This window comes from Symphalangus syndactylus, chromosome 24 (assembly GCF_028878055.3).
Source record: "Symphalangus syndactylus isolate Jambi chromosome 24, NHGRI_mSymSyn1-v2.1_pri, whole genome shotgun sequence".
NCBI lineage: Eukaryota > Metazoa > Chordata > Mammalia > Primates > Hylobatidae > Symphalangus > Symphalangus syndactylus.
The window spans coordinates 40632932-40651804 of NC_072446.2; the positions used below are offsets into that span (position 1 = coordinate 40632932).

General features: G+C 43.8%; 1 protein-coding gene and 1 non-coding gene across 5 annotated transcripts in view; both read right to left on the reverse strand.

Moving 5' to 3' along the window:
• TTLL9 (tubulin tyrosine ligase like 9) overlaps nt 1-18873 on the reverse strand; it is a 75348-nt gene that overhangs the window by 42458 nt on the left and 14017 nt on the right. For all 4 annotated transcript variants that reach the window (XM_055266302.2, XM_055266303.1, XM_055266301.2 and 1 more), the window contains 2 exons: nt 16096-16139; nt 4469-4561 (listed from right to left, as the gene is read on the reverse strand). In XM_055266302.2, coding sequence (XP_055122277.1) covers nt 4469-4524 — 56 coding nt within the window. In that variant the 5' untranslated portion in view covers nt 4525-4561; nt 16096-16139. The remainder of the gene's footprint in view (nt 1-4468; nt 4562-16095; nt 16140-18873) is intronic.
• On the reverse strand, nt 1586-1755 carry LOC129474965 (U1 spliceosomal RNA). The gene has a single exon (XR_008654707.2). It is a non-coding gene; the product is annotated as a U1 spliceosomal RNA (small nuclear RNA).

Below are 18873 nucleotides of genomic sequence, written 5' to 3' on the forward strand. Positions count from 1 at the left end.
CAAAAACTTAAAACATTTAGCAAGGTATGGTGGTGTGTGCTTGTAGTCCCAGCCATTCAGCAGGCTGAGGTGGGTGGATTACTTGAGCGCAGAAGGTCAAGGTTGTAGTTGGCTGTGATTGTACCACTGCACTTCAGCCTAGGTGACAGAGAGAGACCCTTTCTCTAAATGAATAAATAAATGGATGAATAATAACGAGAGTTGGTGAGGATGTGGAAAAATCACCCTCATACACTCCTGGTGGGAATGTAAAATGACACAGCCACTTCAGAAAAGTCTAGCAGTTCCTTAAAAAGTTAAACACAGAGTTATCATATCACCCAGTCACTCCACTCCTATGTATACACCCACGAAAAGTGAAAACATATGTCCATTCAAACTCATACATGAATGTTCACAGCAGCATCATGTATAACAGCCCAAAGGTGGAAATAACCTAAACACCTATCAATTAATGAGTAGATAAATAAATGTGGTACTCCTACACAGCAGAATACTGTTCAGTCATAAAAGGGAATGAAGTCCCAGCTACTCAGGAGGCTGAGGCAGGAGAATGGCATGAAACTGGGAGGCAGAGCTTGCAGTGAGCCGAGATCAAGCCACTGGACTCCAGCCTGGGTGAAAAAAAAGGAATGAAGTACTGATACATACTGCTACATGGATGAGCCTTGAAAACATTACGTTAAGTGAAAGAAGACAGGCAAAAGGTTACATATTGTATAATTCCACTTACATGATGTGTCCAGAATAGATAAATAGAGACAAGGCCCAAGACAGAGGCTGGAGGGAGGGAGAAATGGGAATGACTGCTAGTGGGTATGGGGTTTCTTCCTGGGATGATGAGAATGTTCTGGAATTAGATAGTGGTTTTGACGCAGCAGGTATGTGGGAAAAAAAAAAGTGGTGATGATTACACAACTTTACGAATATGCTAAAAGACACAAAATTGTATATATATACATTTTTTGGACTTATCAAAATTAAAAAGATTTTATATATTTTTTCTTCCAACATGTATGTGTTGAGGTTATCTCTGTGTCAGAGACCATGTTGGATGCCAGTGATACAGGAGGAAACAGAATACCTTGCCAGGTGGTGCACACAGTCTTGTGGGGAAGATTAACAATAAACAAGGAAACAACTCTATAATGAAGAATTGTGAAGTGAGCCGCCACGTGACCCAGTAGAGGCCATGAGGCGGGGTAGTTGAGGGACCTACGCTGGGTGGAGTCACCCTGTGGAAGGGACCTTTCAGCTGAGATCTGAAGGATAAGGAGGAGCAGCCTAGTCAAAAGCAATGGGGAAGGTTCTAGCAGGGGGAAGAGCAGGGACTGGGGCCCTGAGGTTTGGGAAGAGCATGTTCAAGAACACTAAGAAAAGCCAGGGCGGAAGGAAAGAAGTCAGAGATGAAACTGGAGTTGGGCGGGGCCCAATCAAGCAGGGCATTGTAGACCACAGTGTGGATTTCGTATTCTATTCTGATACCAAAAGTTCATTCATTTGCACACCATTTTCATGATTGTCACAATCAAGTTGCTCTTAAATCACCCAGGAAGACATCAAATTGCTTCTTAACAAGGTCAGTGGAGATCCAGGTTCTTTCCACTTCCCAGTATCCGACCATCATAAATTATGCAATCGAGTTTCCCACATTGGAGAAAATCGCAGGGGTCAGCACATCTGGAGAGCAATACATGAGCCTTGCCCTGAGAAAACCTCCTTCCAATCACGGCATTTCCCCTGCCAGATAAGTATCCATTCTGCCATCCTTAACGTGTCCTCATGCTCATCACGTCGGGGTCACAGGATGGTTGCTGCAGTTCCAAGGCTTCATGTATCTTTCTCAGGTGGAAGCAAGGGAAGGGACAGCTCTGGCTACATCTGTTCTAAACTGACCTGATGGGTTGGCAGTCTGAACTGAGACCTGATTCTGTCTGGAAATTCCAGACCCAGCTTAGGTCCTAAAGGATGAGGCCTTGGATTCACAGAGCTGTGTTGAAGGAAAAGGCCCTGGCCTCTGGGCCCTTCCTGATTTAAGGATTCTTGAGACAATCTGGGACCAGCCATGGAGCATCCTGCTTCCTGGGCTCCCACATTGTTAGCACCAGACAAATCCTCAGACTCTCTTTCTCTGCCCTTTGAGCAGAGGCAGGAGAGGGGCAGGGAGTGGACAGAGGTCACACAGCACGTGGGGACATTGCTGTCTCTCCCCTACACCACCCCCCCCGCCAGTCACCTCACTCTCCTCTAACTCTCCTCCCAACTCCCCCCAAGCACCTTTCATGACAACGGTTCCTCTGGATCCAGGGAAGAAAACCCTGTGCAGATATTAGCATGATCACAAGAGAATCAAGAAGGTGAATCCACAGAGGCTGCCGTCACCATGTTTTCAACATCACCGCCATCGTTGTAATATTTCCCAAAGCCCTAAAGAGAGGACGCTGGTGTCTTGGGTTACCTGCACCACAGCCAACTCCTAATTTGTCATGGGATGATTTAGTAAAGCCTTCCCAAGCAGTGGGAATCACAGATTCATAACATCTGCTCATTTGTTGCTTCAATCCACTGAGAAGCCACTATAAGATGAGGCTGTGGCTCTGCAGACAGCAGACTCGACGCAAATCCCAGCTCAAGCCCTCACAAGCTGAGTGACCTCAAACATGGCATTTTCAATACTTTGTGCCCAGTTTTCTCATTAGTAAAATGGGGATGATGATAACACCTACCTGAAAGATTTGTTGGGATGATTAAAAGATCATGCATGCGAAATGCTACAGAGTGTCCAGCAGGCTTAGCTAATGGTAAGCAGCAAATATTTCCTGAGCACCACGCAGCAGGGCAGCTACCCCTCCTATCCCTTCTCCCCATTCTCTACAGTAAAAGAATTTTCAGCATTTACTTGGGAAAATGTAGCCTATATTTCACTGAATAAAAACTACATTTTCCAAATTCAGCCAGGCGCAGTGGCTCATGCCTGTAATCCCAGCACTTTGGGAGGCCGAGGAGGGAGGATCACGAGGTCAGGAGATCGAGACCATCCTGGCTAACACGGTGAAACCCCGTCTCTACTAAAAATACAAAAAATTAGCCGGGTGTGGTGGCGGGCACCTGTAGTCCTACTCGGGAGGCTGAGGCAGGAGAATGGCGTGAACCTGGGAGGTGGAGCTTGCAGTGAGCTGAGATTGCGCCACTGCACTCCAGCCTGGGCGACAGAGCAAGACTCTATAATAATAATAAAAAAAAACAACTACATTTTCCAGATTCCTTTGTAGCTGGGTGTGGCCACATGGTTAAGGTCTGGCCAGTAAGCTGTGAGAGACTCCTGAGTTGTGTCCTTCAAGGGATGGGCTTGCCTTTTCTTTCTCTCTCTCTCTTTTTTTTTTTTTTTTTTTTTTTTTTTGAGACAGGGTCTCACTCTGTCACCCAGGCTAGAGTGCTATGGTGTGATCACAGCTCACTGCAGCCTCGACCTCCCGGGCTCAAGCAATTTTCCCATCTCAGCCTCCCAAGTAGCTGGGACTACAGGCACATACCACCATGTCCGGCTAACTTTTTAAAAAATTTTTTGTAGAGACAGGGTTTTGCCATGTTGCCCAGGTTGGTCTTGAACTCCTGGACTCAAGCGATCCTCCCGCCTTGGCCTCTCAAAGTGCTGGAATTATAGGTGTGAGCCACTGCACCTGGCCTATGCCTTTTATTGCCTCCTGCCTACCTCTTGCTGTTTGGAATGTGAAAGCAAGGCTCGAGCTCCACCTTGGACTATGAAAAACAAGGACCTCACCTAAGGGATAGTAGAGTGGAAAGACAGAAGCAGATGGATCCCACATTTCTGTGGGGGCCCCTTACCATCTCTGAACTTCCTACATATGGACTTCAATGGGACAGATAAACTTCTAGCATGTTGAAGCCTCTTTTACTTTGGGTTCCCATTGCATACATCCAAACCTTAGCCCTAACTAATAGCACCTACTCTGTGCCAGACATCACATGCTGGTTTGTCTCAATCAGTATCCCCAGAGGCCAGCATGAAAGAAGAAAGGTAGGCTTACAGGCCAAAGTCACAGAACTAGCAAGTGGCCAGGGGAGAGCAGTCCTTGATCTGGACCCGTCACTGGAGGATCCAGGCCATAGGTCTGTGGTAGCTGCATTCCTAGTTTCTACCGAAAGCCATAGGACACAAATGCGCCTGGGTTTGAATCCTGCTGTGATGTTTACAATGCTGTGTGACCTTAAGCAATTGGTTTCATAACTCTGAACATAATCTTATCTTATGGTTTAGTTGGAAGGCTTCAATAAGACAGAGATGATAGCGATAATGTGCCTGGCACATTGTGGGTGCTAAATAAATGTCACAGCCACTTTGGGACAAGTCCCAGTGGTCACCCAGGGGAACTGGGAGAAAAACAAAGGAAGACAAGTTCCTGTGAGACAAAAGGAAGGAGGGACAAGGCTCGGGGGAGTATCTTACTCCTTCACTTCCACCCATCCTGGCCTGTGGCGAAGGACGTCCATGAGTGTGTTCATGAGGGTGGTCTTGAACCGGATGGATGCTCTCTGCTCTCTGCAAGACAAGGCAATGAACATTTGTTCAGGATCAATGATTTTCCTAGGATGGCACAAGGAGAGGAAAAAAGTAGGAGGAAGAGAAGTCAAGTTCCATACCTGGAAAGTTCCACACTGTATTTCAGAATTTAGCATTAGAGCATGATAACACTTAGCACAATCAGACTGAGAATTATAGAATCTTCAAATCATTGAAAAATAACGATCATTGTATCCAAGCCTACTATGTGCCAGGCATGGTCTGGTTGCCTTCCATGTGCTATGACTAATCCTTACATGAAATGATAAGTATTTGCAAAGCCCTCTCCTGGCAATCATCTGGGAAGATGAAGCAGATGTACTTTTTCCTATTCCTCCTACTGATACAACTGAAAACTCAAGATACTATCTATAAAACAAATATAAGACCGAAAGATAGAGAAGAAGGCAGACTGGCTGGGGATTTCAGGACCACAGGAACTACATGGTGGTGAATTCTCTGGGTTTCCTTTTTGTCTCATATAGTTCAGATATGGAGATGAAAAGCCACCAACCCAGAAATGCCAATGGGCACAGACAACAAAAGCTTCAACAAAAGCACCCAGTCCTAGCCAAAGGACCAAGAAAGGAGCAGCCTAGCCAGACAGAAGACTTGGGCTATCACTGCTCTACTCCAGCCGGACCCCCAAGAACACATCTGTGGCCCACTCCCAGTGATGCCAGCAAAGGCCGAGTAGGGAGTCTAGACTTCCCCTGAGTTTGCAGCAGGGCACCCAACACCCCTGCTTGGTGCTGTCAGAGAAGGCCACAGACAGAGCCAGGCTTTCATCCCTGCCAGGCGGTAATGAGCCTCCCACCCCCAGTGCAGCAGTGGAGACCACGTGTGGAGCCTGGACTTCCTCCCCAACCTGGCCGAAATGAAGTGCCCCTCCCACTCTGGGGTGATGTTAAAGGGGGCCTAGAGGAGAGCTGGAAATCAATAAAATCGAAAACAGAAAAATATTATAGCAAATCAGTAAAATAAAAGGCAAGTTCTCTGGAAAGATCAATAAAATCTACAAACCTATTTGTCAGCAAGACTGACAAAGGAAAGACCCAACTACCCAGTATGAGGACTGAAACAGAGGCTGCCACTATGGAGCCCTCAGGTATCACAGCCACAATAAGGAAATGCTACTAACAGCTCCACACACCTACATTTGACAGCTTAGATGAAATGGAACTATTCCTCAAAAAGCACAATTACTACAACTCATCCAATATGAAATAGGTAATTTGAATAGCTCTCTAGCTATTAAGGAAATTGAATTCATAATTCAAAACTTCCCAGAAAAGAAATCTCCAGGCTCAGTGGTTTCACTGGAGAATTTCCCCAAATATTTGAAGAAGGATTAACACCAATCCTACACAATCTCTTCCAGAAAATAGAAGAGGAGGGAGAATTTCCAAATTCATTTTGCCAAGCTAGTATTAACCTGATATCAAAACCAAAGACAGTACACAAGAAGTAAACCACAGACCAATATCCCTTATGAATATAGATGGAAAAAGCCTTAACAAAATGCAATCAAATAGAATTCAGCAATATATAAAAAGGATTATACACCATAACCAAGCGGACTTTATTCCAGTAGGCAAGGCTGGTTCAGTATTCAAAAATTAATCAATGAGCCAGGCATGGTGTCTCACGCCTGTAATCCCAACCCTTTGGGAGGCTGAGACAGGCAGATTACTTGAGGTCAGTAGTTCAAGACCAGCCTGGCCAACATGGTGAAATCCCATCTCTACTAAAAATACAAAAATTAGTCAAGCGTGGTGGTGGGCACCTGTAGTCCCAGCTACTCAGGAGGCTGAGGCAGGAGAATCGCTTGAATTGGGGAGACAGGGGTTGCAGTGGGCCGAGATAGCACCACTGCACTCCAGTGTGGGCGACAGAGAGAGACTGTCTCAAAAAACAAAACAAAACAAAACAAAACAAAACAAAACAAAACAACAACAACAAAAAAAAAAAACCAAGGTAATCAGTCATATTAACAGACTAAAATGGAGAAATCACATGATTATATCAATTGATGCAGAAAAGGCATTTGATAAAAATTAAACACTCATTCATTTAAAAACTCTGAGAGGAACTTCGTCAACTTGATAAAAGCATCTTAAAAAAACTCGAGCTAACATTATAATTAGTGGTGTGTGAAAGTTGTCAAATTCAAAATGGAATCACTTGTGTCAAACCCTGGCAAAATAGGGTCAGGGGGCCTGGCGAGGTGGCTCATGCCTATAATCCCAGCTCTTTGGGAGGCCGAGGCGGGCGGATCATTTGAGGTCAGGAGTTTCAGACCAGCCTGACCAACATGGTGAAACCACGTCTGTACTAAAAATACAAAAAAATTAGGCCGGGTGCAGTGGCTCATGCCTGTAATCATAGCACTCTGGGAGGCTGAGGCAGGCGGATCACCTGAGGTCAGGAGTTCCAGACCAGCCTGGCCAACATGGTGAAACCCCATCTCTACTAAAAATACAAACATCAGCTGGTCACGGTGGCTGGCGCCTGTAATCCCAGCTACTGGGGAGTCTGAGGCAGGAGAATCGCTTGAACCCAGAAGATGGAAGTTGAGGTGTGCCGAGATTGTGCCACTGCACTCCAGCCTAGGCAAGAGAGAGAGACCCTGTCTCAATAAATAAATTAAATAAATAAATAAATAAATAACCTTACTGTTGCAGTGTGCCAAGATTGTGCCACTGCACTCCAGCCTGGGCAAGAGAGAGAGACCTTGTCTCAATAAATAAATAAATAAATAAATAAATAAATAAATAAATAAAATAAGTAAATAAATAAATAAATAAATAAATAAATAAATAAATAATCTTACTGTTCCAGAAGTCAGAGGGACTGAAATTGGTTGGCAGGGCTGCATTCCTTTTGGAGGCTCTAAGGGAGAATTTGTTTCCTTGCCTTTCCCAGCTTCTAGCCGGGTGTGGTGGCATGTGCCTGTAATCCCAGCTACCCGGGAGGCTGAGGCAGGAGAATCATTGGAACCTGGGAGGCAGAGCCTGAAGTGAGCCGAGATCATGCCACTGCTCTCCAGCCTGGGTGATAGAACAAGACTCCATCTCAAAAAAAAAAAAAAAAAAATTAGCCGGGCATGGGGGTGTGCACCTGTAGTCCCAGCTACTCAGAAGGCTGAGGCAGGAGAATCACATGAACTTGGGAGGCAGAGGTTGCAGTCAGCCGAGATCCCACCACTGCACTCCAGCCTGGGCAACAGAGTGAGACTCCATCTCAAAAAATAAAAAGTAAAAAAATAAAAAAACAGAGCCAGGAAAGTTCATGAAGGGAGGATTCTCATGCATGATTTGCCAGATAATAAGAACTTTCACAAGAACATTTTCCAAACCACAGCTTACCACATGAGACAAGAGTACCGCTAACAGCACAAGGGCAGCTAGCAGCTAACACAAGAACACTAGCCTGACACTGTTTCTCAGGCCCAATCCAAAACTGCAAGGGCCTAACAAGATCTCCGAGACTCCAAGTCCTACCTAGCAACTACTGACACTTACCAATCTGCTACTGAACTCACCAGCTCTCATAAAAAACGCTGCTAGCGCCAATGAACTTTCTTTTGAAACAACTTACGTAAATCTCCTCTTTCCCCAAGAGAACCCTAACCTTTTCCTTTGTTCTCAGACATGCTGGGGGCCACCCTAGTCTATATGGACATCCTGGACTGCAGTTCTACTTCTTGTATATTATTCCCAAATAAAACCTTTTTGCTTGGAGATTTGTCTCTATTTTTTTATGTTGACAGGTGAAAAACTGGAGTTGGAGACCAGACTGAGCAACATAGTGGGACATTGTCTCTAAAAATAAAAATAAATTAAACAATAATCAGCACTGCAGCCCGACCTAGCTCAAATACTAACAAGCTCAAAATGGCAGTGAAGGAGATTGGATTGGAGTGCACACAATTTAATTAAAGCTGCAGCCCAACCCATGTTCAACTCAGCTTTAGGAGGAATCTGAATGATCAGCCCCTAAACCTAACTGCTAGTCAGAGGAAGGAGCTCGCATACTCTATAAAGTGTGTGTACGTATGTGTGTGTGTATATATATACACATGTATATATATATATATAAAGTGTGTGTATGTATGTGTATATATGTATATGTATATGAAGACTAAAAAATTATTATATATAATTGTTTTTCATACACAATATCCAGAGTGCAGTTCTAAAAATATAACACATGCAATAGCAAAGCAGGGAAATGTAATACATAATCAAGAGGAAAAACAGCCAATTGAAATAAACCCCATAAATGACCCAATTATCAGAATCATTAGAGAAGGAATTTTAAAATTATTATAAATATGTTACAGGATTTATGGGAAAAGATGGATACAATGTGTGAATAGATGAGTTATTGCAGAAAAGAACCAAATGGCCAAGTGGCTCACACCTGTAATCCCAATACCTTGGGAGGCTGAGGTGGCAGGATCACCCAGGAGTTCAAGACCAGCCAATGCAACACAGTGAGACCCCATTTCTACACAAAGTTTTAAAATTAGCCAGGCATGGTGGCATGTGCCTGTAGTCCCAGCTACCTGGGGAGCTGAGGTGGGAGGATCACTTGAGCCCAGGAGGTTGAAAGCTGCAGTGAGCCATGATCGCACCACTGCACTCCAGCCTATGTGACAGAGCAAGACCCTGTCTCAAAAAAAAAAAAAAGAACCAAATGGAAATTTTAGAAGGGAAAACTATAATATCTGAAATTAAAAGTTCAGTGGATGTGCTTAACAAGAGACTAGGCATTGAGAAGGAAAAACCGTACATTTGAAAACAGTCCAATTGAAATTGTTCAAACTGAATTAGATAAAAAATTTTTACATGAACAGAACCTCAGTGACTCGTGAGATAATATCAAGCAGTCTAACATACGTATAACTGAAGTTCAAGAAAGAGATGGGGAAGAGATAGGACAGAAAATATTTTTTGAAGAAATGATGGCTAAAAAATTTTCCAAATTTGATTAAATTATCAACTCACAGATTCAAGACGCTCAATTAACCCCAAGCAAGATAGACACAATATAAACTACACCCAGGTAAACCACAGTCAAATTGCTGAAAAACAGAACAGTCTTAAAAAAAAAAGTCTGAGAAAAAAAGACACATCACATAGTGGGGTGAGGGTGGTGGAGAGTGGGAGTGGAAGACAAGAACAGCTGACTTTGGCCAGGCGCAGTGGCTCACGCCTGTAATCCCAGCACTTTGGGAGGCTGAGGCAAGCAGATCACCTGAGGCCAGGAATTCGAGACCAGCCTAACCAACATGGAGAAATCTGGTCCTTACTAAAAATACAAAAATTAGCCAGGCGTAGTGGCGGGTACCTGTAATCCCAGCTACTCAGGAGGCTGAGGCAGGAGAATCCCTTGAACCTAGGAGGTGGAGGTTGCAGTGAGCTGAGATTGCACCATTGCACTCCAGCCTAGACGACAGAGCAAGACTCCGTCTCAAAAAAAAAAAAAAGAACAGCTGACTTCACATCAGAAACAACATAAGCCTGAAGACAAAGAAATATCATCTTTCAAGTGCTTAAAGAAAAAAGATCAACCTCGAATTCTATATCCAGTAAAACTTTACTTAAAATATGACAGTGAAATAAAGATATTTTAAATAAATAAAAGCTGAGAGAATTTATTGCCAACAGATCCACACTATAAGAAACACTAAAGAACGTTCCTCGGGCTGAAGGAAAATTATACCAGATGGAAATTCAGAAAGAATGAATAGTGGGGTAAATATGGAATACTTTCTTTCATGTCAATTTAAAAAAAATACAAGTAGCTATTTAAAGCAAATATAGTGAGAATGTAATGAAGGGTTTATAACATATTTACAAGTAAATATATGACAAAAATAGCAGCACAAAGGATCAGAGGGGAGCAAACAGAAGTGTGTTGCTATAGGGTTCTTAGTTGTGCATGAAGTGGTGTAATTATGCTTCAAGGTAGACTGTGATAAGGTAAGGATGCATATTGTAATCCCCTAGAGCCATAGGTTGTGAAGTGTGGTCTCAAGTATTCCTCAGGGTCCCCAACTCTTTTTCAGGGGTACACAAAGTCTTCCCTTTTCCAAATACTATCTTTGTGAGGCTAGATTTTCTTCCTATCCTTCGACCAAAACAATCTATCACAACAGATTGAACACAGAAAATCTGGAAAGTCAAATGTTTTCTAATAAGCCAGACGTTAAAGAGATTCACAAAAATTTAAAACGACCACTACTCATCTCAGTACATTTTGGTGGGGAAATTATAACTATAACTCACAAAAATGTTGGGCCGAACACAGTGGCTCACACCTGTAAACCCAGCGCTTTGGGAGGCCAAAGCAGGCGGATCACTTGAGGTCAGGAGTTCGAGACCAGCCTGGCCAACATGGTGGCCGTCTCTACTAAAAATACAGAAATTAGCCAGGCATGATGACCTGTAATCCCAGCTACTTGGGAGGCTGAGGTACGAGAATCACTTGAACCCGGGAGGCAGAGTTTGCAGTGAGCCGAGATCACACCATTGCACTCCAGCCTGGGTGACGACAGAGTGAGACCCTGTGTCAAAAAAAAAAAAAAAAAAAAAAAAAAAGTTTATGCTACCATGTAATGAGTTTTTTTTTTTGCTTTTTAAATGAATTAACAAGTATTTTAAAAATTTATCAGCTTAGGCCAGGCATGGTGGCTCATGCCTGTAATCCCAGCACTTTGGGAGGCCAAGGCGTGTGGATCACCTGAGGTCAGGAGTTCAAAACCAGCCTGGCCAACATGGTGAAACCCCATCTGTACTAAAAATACAAAAATTAGCTAGATGTGGTGGCGCATGCCTGTAATCCCAGCTACTCGGGAGGCTGAGGCAGGAGAATTGCTTGAACCCCGGAGACGGAGATTGCAGTGAGCCGAGATCGCACCACTGCACTCCAGCTTGGGCGACAGAGTGAGACTCCATCTCAAAAATAAAATAAAATAAAATTCATCAGCTTAAATTTTTAATATGGTACACATTGTTAGATGTATGCCACATATACAAAAGTCAGTTGGGCTCACAATTATTTTTAAGTTGTAAAGGGACCCACCCTGAGCTTAAACTTTTAGAACCACTGCTCTAAAGTAACCATTTAAAAGATCAAATAGGCTGGGCACGATGGCTCATGCCTGTAATCCCAGCACTTTGGGAGGCCAAGGTGGGAGGATCACTTGAGCCCTGGAATTTGAGACCAGCCTGAGCAACATGGCAAGACCTCACTCTACAAATAATATGAAAAAAAAAAAAAAAGATAAAATAAGGAGGTTTAGCTAAAAGTCAGTAGAGGAGACAACATGGACTACTAAAAATATATGCAATAGACCTGAAACGACAGAGATACAATTTCAAAATCCATCAGCTTGCAGAAAATATTAAAAATCAGACAAATACCAAATGTTCACAAGAATGTGGAGAAATGACAATTATCTTACAATGCTGATGGGGTGCACGTTGGGCATACCTTTGGAGAGCAATTTGGCATATTACAACGATCAAGGACTATGTCACACACATCAGACTGGCAAAAATCTAAAGGTCCAAGTTTTGGCAACAATGGGATAAAATGGAAACTCCTCCTCTGCTGGTAGAACACACTTTGCAGGGTCACCAGGCAGTTTTTAGTAAAGTCGAATATGCACGTACCCTAAACTCAGCAACCTGTCCTAGCTCTATACCCTGGGTTTGTACTCTGCATTTCTACCAGGGAACACGTGTGCAAGGATGCTTATATGTAATTGTTAATATTTTTTATAGAAATAACCTGTGGCACACACTGTTGGTCGTCCACCCATACACCTTTGGCATTCACCACTCCTGTGCATGCAAACCAAAGAGCTTCCCACTGCCAGCACCTTCGATGCCACCTGAGGGTTTTCCCTGGCCCCCGGAGTCTGCTCAGCCAGCATGTGGAGCAGATTGGAAGCACCAGAGTGAACTGACCCTCTGCCAACAGCATACAACCAGTGATGACTGGAGTTGGTGGATAAATCCGCTAAGTCTCTCATCTCTCACTTAGGATAAGTCTGCAGTGCATTCTACCTTCTCCCAGGAATTCCCCGGGGGATTGAGCCCACTTGTCCACAGCAATTACCTGTCAATGATGCACCTTTTACTGGTTTCTCTCCTTAGCTGTCTTACTTCCCCACTTCCCTGTCAGTGCTCACTGGAATTACCTTCCAAATAAACCACTTGCTCTCACATCCTTCCCTCAGGGTCAGTTTCTAGTGAAACCAATACTTCATAACTGCCTTTCCACAGGCAGATGGGTAAATAATGTGTGATACACAATGAAACAGAGGTAGCAGTTACAATGCATTCAGAGCTACATGTGCCAACGTGGATAAACACCAAACATATCATTTTGTGTGACAAAAGCAGGGTGCAGAATGGTAATAACAGTACAACGACACTTACATAACTTGTATTCCTAGCTACTCATGCAGTTGGGGTGGCCATGTGACACAATTCTAGTCAATAAGAGAAACATAAGACTGCTAGAAAGGGTAAGTTCCTGGGAAAGTTTTGCTCTTTTGATGAAAGAAAGAAAGAAAGGAAAGAAGGAAGGAAGGAAGAGAGAGAAAGAGAGAGAGAGAAAGAAAGACAGAAAGAAAAGAAAGAAGAAAGAAAGAAAGAGAAAGAAAGAAAGAAAGAAAGAAAGAAAGAAAGAAAGAAAGAAAGAAAGAAAGAAAGAAAGAGAAGGAAGGAAAGAAAGAAAGGATAGATGTGGCTTGAGTCTTTCCTCCCCTCTTCTTCCTGTCCTGATCATGACATGAAGGCTGGAGCTGTAGTGGCCATTTGGTCTCCATGAGGAAGAGGTCAAGACAATCATGAAGGCTCATGCCTGTAATCCCAACACTTTGGGAGGCCAAGGTGGGATGATCACTTGAGGCCAGGTGTTGGAGACCAGCCTGGGCAACATAGTGAGACCTCATAACTACAAAAAAAAGAAAAATTTAAAAAATTAGCTAGGCCGGGCGCAGTGGCTCACACCTGTAACCCCAGCATTTGGGAGGCCAAGGCGGGTGAATCACAAGGTCAAGAGTTCGAGACCAGTCTGGCCAATATGGTGAAACTCCGTCTCTACTAAAAATACAAGAATTAGCCAGGTGTGGTGGTGGGTGCCTGTAGTCCCAGCTACTAGGGAGGCTGAGGCAGGAGAATCACTTGAACCTGGGAGGCAGAGGTTGTAGTGAGCTGAGATCATGCCACTGCACTCCAGCCTGGGCAACAGAGCAAGAGTCTAAAAAAAAAAAAAATTAACCAGGTGCACTGGCATGAGCCTGTAGTCCCAGCTACTCAGAAGGCTGAGATGGGAGGATTGCATGAGCCTGGGAGGTCAAGGCTGCAGTTAGCCATGATCGCACCACTGCACTCCAGCCAACAGAGTAAGACTCCGTCTCAAAAAAAGAAAAAAAAAGGCAATCATGAAGACGCTGGCTCTGACATTATTGAACCACTGTACCAGCACTCCAGACTCTTCTTCACTCTTTGTGAATAAAATAAATACAATTTGTTTAAGCTACTATTATGAGTTTTCTCTTACTGGTAGTGGAACACATATCTATATGTGCCCTCAATAAGGCACATAAATAAAAAATATTTTGTGGTAAATATGTGTGTGTGTGTGTGTGTGTGTGTGTGTGCCTTTATAAAATAAGTAGATGGGGCCTTGATATGGTTTGGATGTTTGTCCCCTCCAAATCTCAAGTTAAAATGTGATTCTCAATGTTGAAGGTGGGGCCTGGTGGGAGGTGGTTGGATCCTGAAAATGGATCCCTCATGAATGGTTTGGCAACATCCCCTTGGTGATAAATGAGTTTTCATTCAGTTCATGGGAGATCTGGTTGTTTAAAAGAGCCTGGGACCTCTCCCTTGTTCCCACTCTTGCCATGTGACACGCCTGCTCCCCCTTTGCCTTCCATCATGATTGTAAGCTCCCTGAGGCCTCACCAGAAGCTGAGCAGATGTTGGTGCCATGCTTGTACAGCCTGTAGAAACGTGAGCCAATTACACCTCTTTTCTTTATAAATTACTCAGTCTCAATTAGCCAGGTGTGGTGGCGGGCACCTGTAATTCCAGCTACTCGGGAGGCTGAGGCAGCAGAATCGCTTGAACCCAGGAGGCGGAGGTTGCAGTGAGCCGAGATCAGGCCATTGCACTCCAGCCTGGGCAACAAGAGCGAAACTCTGTCTCAAAATAAATAAATAAATAAATAAAAAATCTCAGGTATTCCTTTATAGCAATGCAAAAACAGCCTAACACAGGTCTGTTAAGTGCTCTTTGTTTTGTTGGGATGGGGGTCAGGTGGACATGTATGTTTAGGGCCAGGATCCGGAACATTGCTGAGTTGCACTACATAAGAGAGTGAGAGATTTGAAGTTGGTGGGATAGTCAGTATGGAGAGAAAGAAGGCAAAGAAGATGAGCATTGCATGAGAGAAGCATCCCAAATCACCCTCCTCAGTGGTAGTATAGCCAGGAAGGACTTTAGAAAGAACAAAAATATCTGGCTGGGCGCGGTGGCTCATGCCTGTAATCCCAGCACTTTGGGAGGCCGAGGCAGGCAGATCACCTGAGGTCAGAAGTTCGAGACCAGCCTGACCAACAAGGAGAAATCCTGTCTCTACTAAAAATACAAAATTAGCTGGTCATGGTGGCGCATGCCTGTAATCCCAGCTACTCGGGAGGCTGAGGCAGGAGAATCGCTTGAACCCAAGAGGCAGGGTTTGCCGTCAGCTGAGATCGTGCCATTGCACTCCAGTCTGGGTAACAAGAGTGAAACTCGAAGAGAAGAGAAGAGAAGAGAAGAGAAGAGAAGAGAAGAGAAGAGAAGAGAAGAGAAGAGAAGAGAAGAGAAGAGAAGAGATCTAATGGACCAGAGAATAGACTATCTAAAACATTTGCTATGTAAACTACCTCCTCTAACTCCCCACAAAAATCTTCAATAAAGTCTACGTTGCTCACTCCTGCTTTGTGCAAGTGGGTTCTCTTTAGGAGATCCAAAGGGGTGCTGGGTTTGGCATGCAGGTTGTTGATGCAGAGTGAAGCAGAAGATCAGAGCATAGCTGACCTGCAAGTTATCAAGTCATCACAGGGTTGTTGAAGGAGGCAGGAGAGACCAAAGTTAGACAGTGGGCCCTGGAGTCCAACAAGCTCTACCCCTAACTGATCGTGTGATCTTGAGCAAGTCACTTAGCCTTTTTGAGCTTCAGTTTCTCCATCTGTAAAATGGACACAATAGTAGTATCTACTTCAAATGGTCATGGTCAGGATTCAATGAGCTAATACAGGTAAAGTGACAGGCCCAGAGCCTGGCACATGATAAGTGCTCAATAATGGTTTAGCATTACTCCTTCTACTATCATTTTCATTATAATTGTTGAAGTAGAAAAGGGAGAGAGGGATTGAAAAGGGGAGGGAAGGAGAGAGGTTGGTTGCTCTGTGATTGTTGGATTGGATGGGAACCACTCACCGCTCTTTTCCCTTTGACAATCCATGGCCCTTGTAATTTTGGTTCTGCAATGAGGAAAGGAAAAGGATGTAACTGGTTTTGTATATCTGCCCTGTTTTCCCAGGTTAACTTACTGCAGATATTAAAATGCCCAAACCATCTGACTCAACAATGCCTAGGTTCTGAGACACGAAGGTCCAGCCTGATCAAGTTCCCACTGGCAACCACGTCCCCAGCAAATGGACCAGAATTTATCTGCTGTGAATGAACCCAAGTATCCAAGGTACCACCTTACTGCAGGTTTGCTCCACAGGTATGACCAGTATAGCAAATGCCTGGTTTTCAGTACTCCAAAGGTCAGCCCTGAACCCCAGTTTTGAAAGCTCAGCTCAATACACTCTATGAGAAGGATCTGAACTTTTTTTGTTTGTTTGTTGTTGTTTTTTTTTTTTTTTTGGAGATGGAATCTCACTCTGTCGCCCAGGCTGGAGTGCAGTGGTGTAATCTCAGCTCTCTGCAACTTCCACCTTCCGGGTTCAAGTGATTCTCCTGCCTCAGCCTCCCTAGTATCTGCAATTACAGGCACCCACCACCACACCCAGCCAATTTTGTATTTTTAATAGAGATGGGGTTTCGCCATGTCGGCCAGGCTTGTCTGGAACTCCTGACCTCAGGTGATCCACCCGCCTCGGCCTCCCAAAGTGCTGGAATTACAGGTGTGAGCCACTGTACCCAGCCGATCTGGACTTTCTACTCTTAACTTGGAATGTTTGATTAAATTGAGGATCCCAGAAGGGGCTAAGTCAAAGACTCAGAGCAATGTTAATTCCTTTCACCCCAAATGGACCTTTCAAATCCTCAATGGGTGGTGGGTATTATTTCACTTCAACCATGTCCAAAACAGCTTGGCCCTCTCTCCTGGGAAGATTGATTCCTAAAGGCACGTATGAAGAGAGAAATCAAAATTGGTCCTGTGCAGGATGACATTTGCAGCTGGGACAGGCCTGCCATCTGCATTCATTTTCTATTGCTGGGTAACAAATTACCACAAAATCAGTGGCTTAAAATGATGGGAATCCATTATCTCAGTTTCCGTGGGCCAGGAGCGTGGGCATGACTTAGCTGCATCATCGGCTCAGCTCTCACAAGGCCACAGTCAAGGTGATGGCTGGGGTTATGGCTCTCATTTAGGGCATGGGGTCCCCTTCCAAGCTCATTAAGGTTGTTGGCAGAATTCAGTTGCCTAGGGTTGTAGGACGGAGGTCCCTGTTTACTTGCTAGCTGTCTGCTGGGGACTGCTCTCAGCTCCTAGAGGCTGCCTGCAGCTCCCTGTAGTGTGGCCCCCATAGGCACTTCACAACATGCACATTTGTTTTCCTCCAGGCCACATGGAGCACCTCCCTCTGATTTGCAATCCACCCCTCTCCAAGTCACCTATGATGGAGTCTTAAGTAATGGAAGGTAATCACTATAGTAACCATACCATCAGATTCACACACTCCTCCATGCTCAAGGAGAGAGAATTGTACAAGGCATGTACACTAGGGGGTGGGAATCTTGGGGCCCATCTTAGAATTCTGCTTAGCATACCAGCCTACCTCTCAAAGAGTGGCGGAGAGGAGTGGAGGAAACTGCTTTACAAAACTGGCAGAAGCAAGCCCCACTGAAACACAGTGAAATCTTGTTTCATTCTTCCATTCAAGCCCTTCCAACTCCCCTAACACTAGTCAAGCTGTCCCCGTCTTTTTGTATTTTATCTTTAATCTTCTCTCATGCTTTCAATTCCATTTTCCATATGTTTATCCAGTTGCTACAGAGCCTTTGGTTAAAAAAATTTTCCTCTCCTCATTGAATTGCATTGGCACATCTGTCACAATTCAACTGACCATGTGTATGTGGATCTATCTCAAGACTGTGTTTTGTTCTATTTACTTGTCTATCCTTATGTCACTTATCATATTGGCTTAATTACCGCTGTAGCTTTCTAGTAAATCTTGAAGTCAGGTAGAGTAAATTCTGATTTCAAGATTGTCTTTGCAATTAGGGGTCCTTTGCACTTCAACATAAATTTCAGAATTGGCTTGCCAATTTCTACAAAAAAACATGAGATTTTGACTGGGATTGCAATGAATCTACAGATATTTTCAGGAAGTGACACTATAAGGTACTGAGCCTTCCAATCCATGAATAATATGGTCTCTCCATTAATTTAAATCTTTTAAAAAATTGTTTCTATTTTCTAGTTTTCAGTATAGCAGCCTTGTACATTTTTAATTAAATTTATTCATAGGTATTTGATTTAATGATGCTATTGGATACAGTATTTTTAAATTTAATTTTCTAACTGATGATAGTAAATTGTAATAAGCAGAAAAAGGCCACCTCCAAAGATGTCCATGTCCTAATCCCTAGAACGTATCAATGTGTTACACTATATGGCAAGGGGGATTTAAAATTGCAGATGGAATTAAGGTTGCTAATAAAAGAACCTTAAAATAGAAAGATTATTTTGTATTTTTGGGGCAGACCCAATGTAATCATAAGGATCCTTAAATGTGGAAGAAGGCAGAGTCAATGTCAGAGTGTCAGAGTCACGCAATGTGAGAAGAACTGCCTTTGAACATGAAAGGGGACCATGAGACAGCCTCCAGAAACTAGAAAAGGCAAAAAAACAGGGGTTCTCTCCTAGAGCCTCCAGATATGAAGGCAGCCCTGCTAACACCTTGATTTTAGCCCAGTGAGACACCTTTCAGACTTCTGATCTCATGAACTGTAAGATAGGGACCAGGTGCAGTGGCT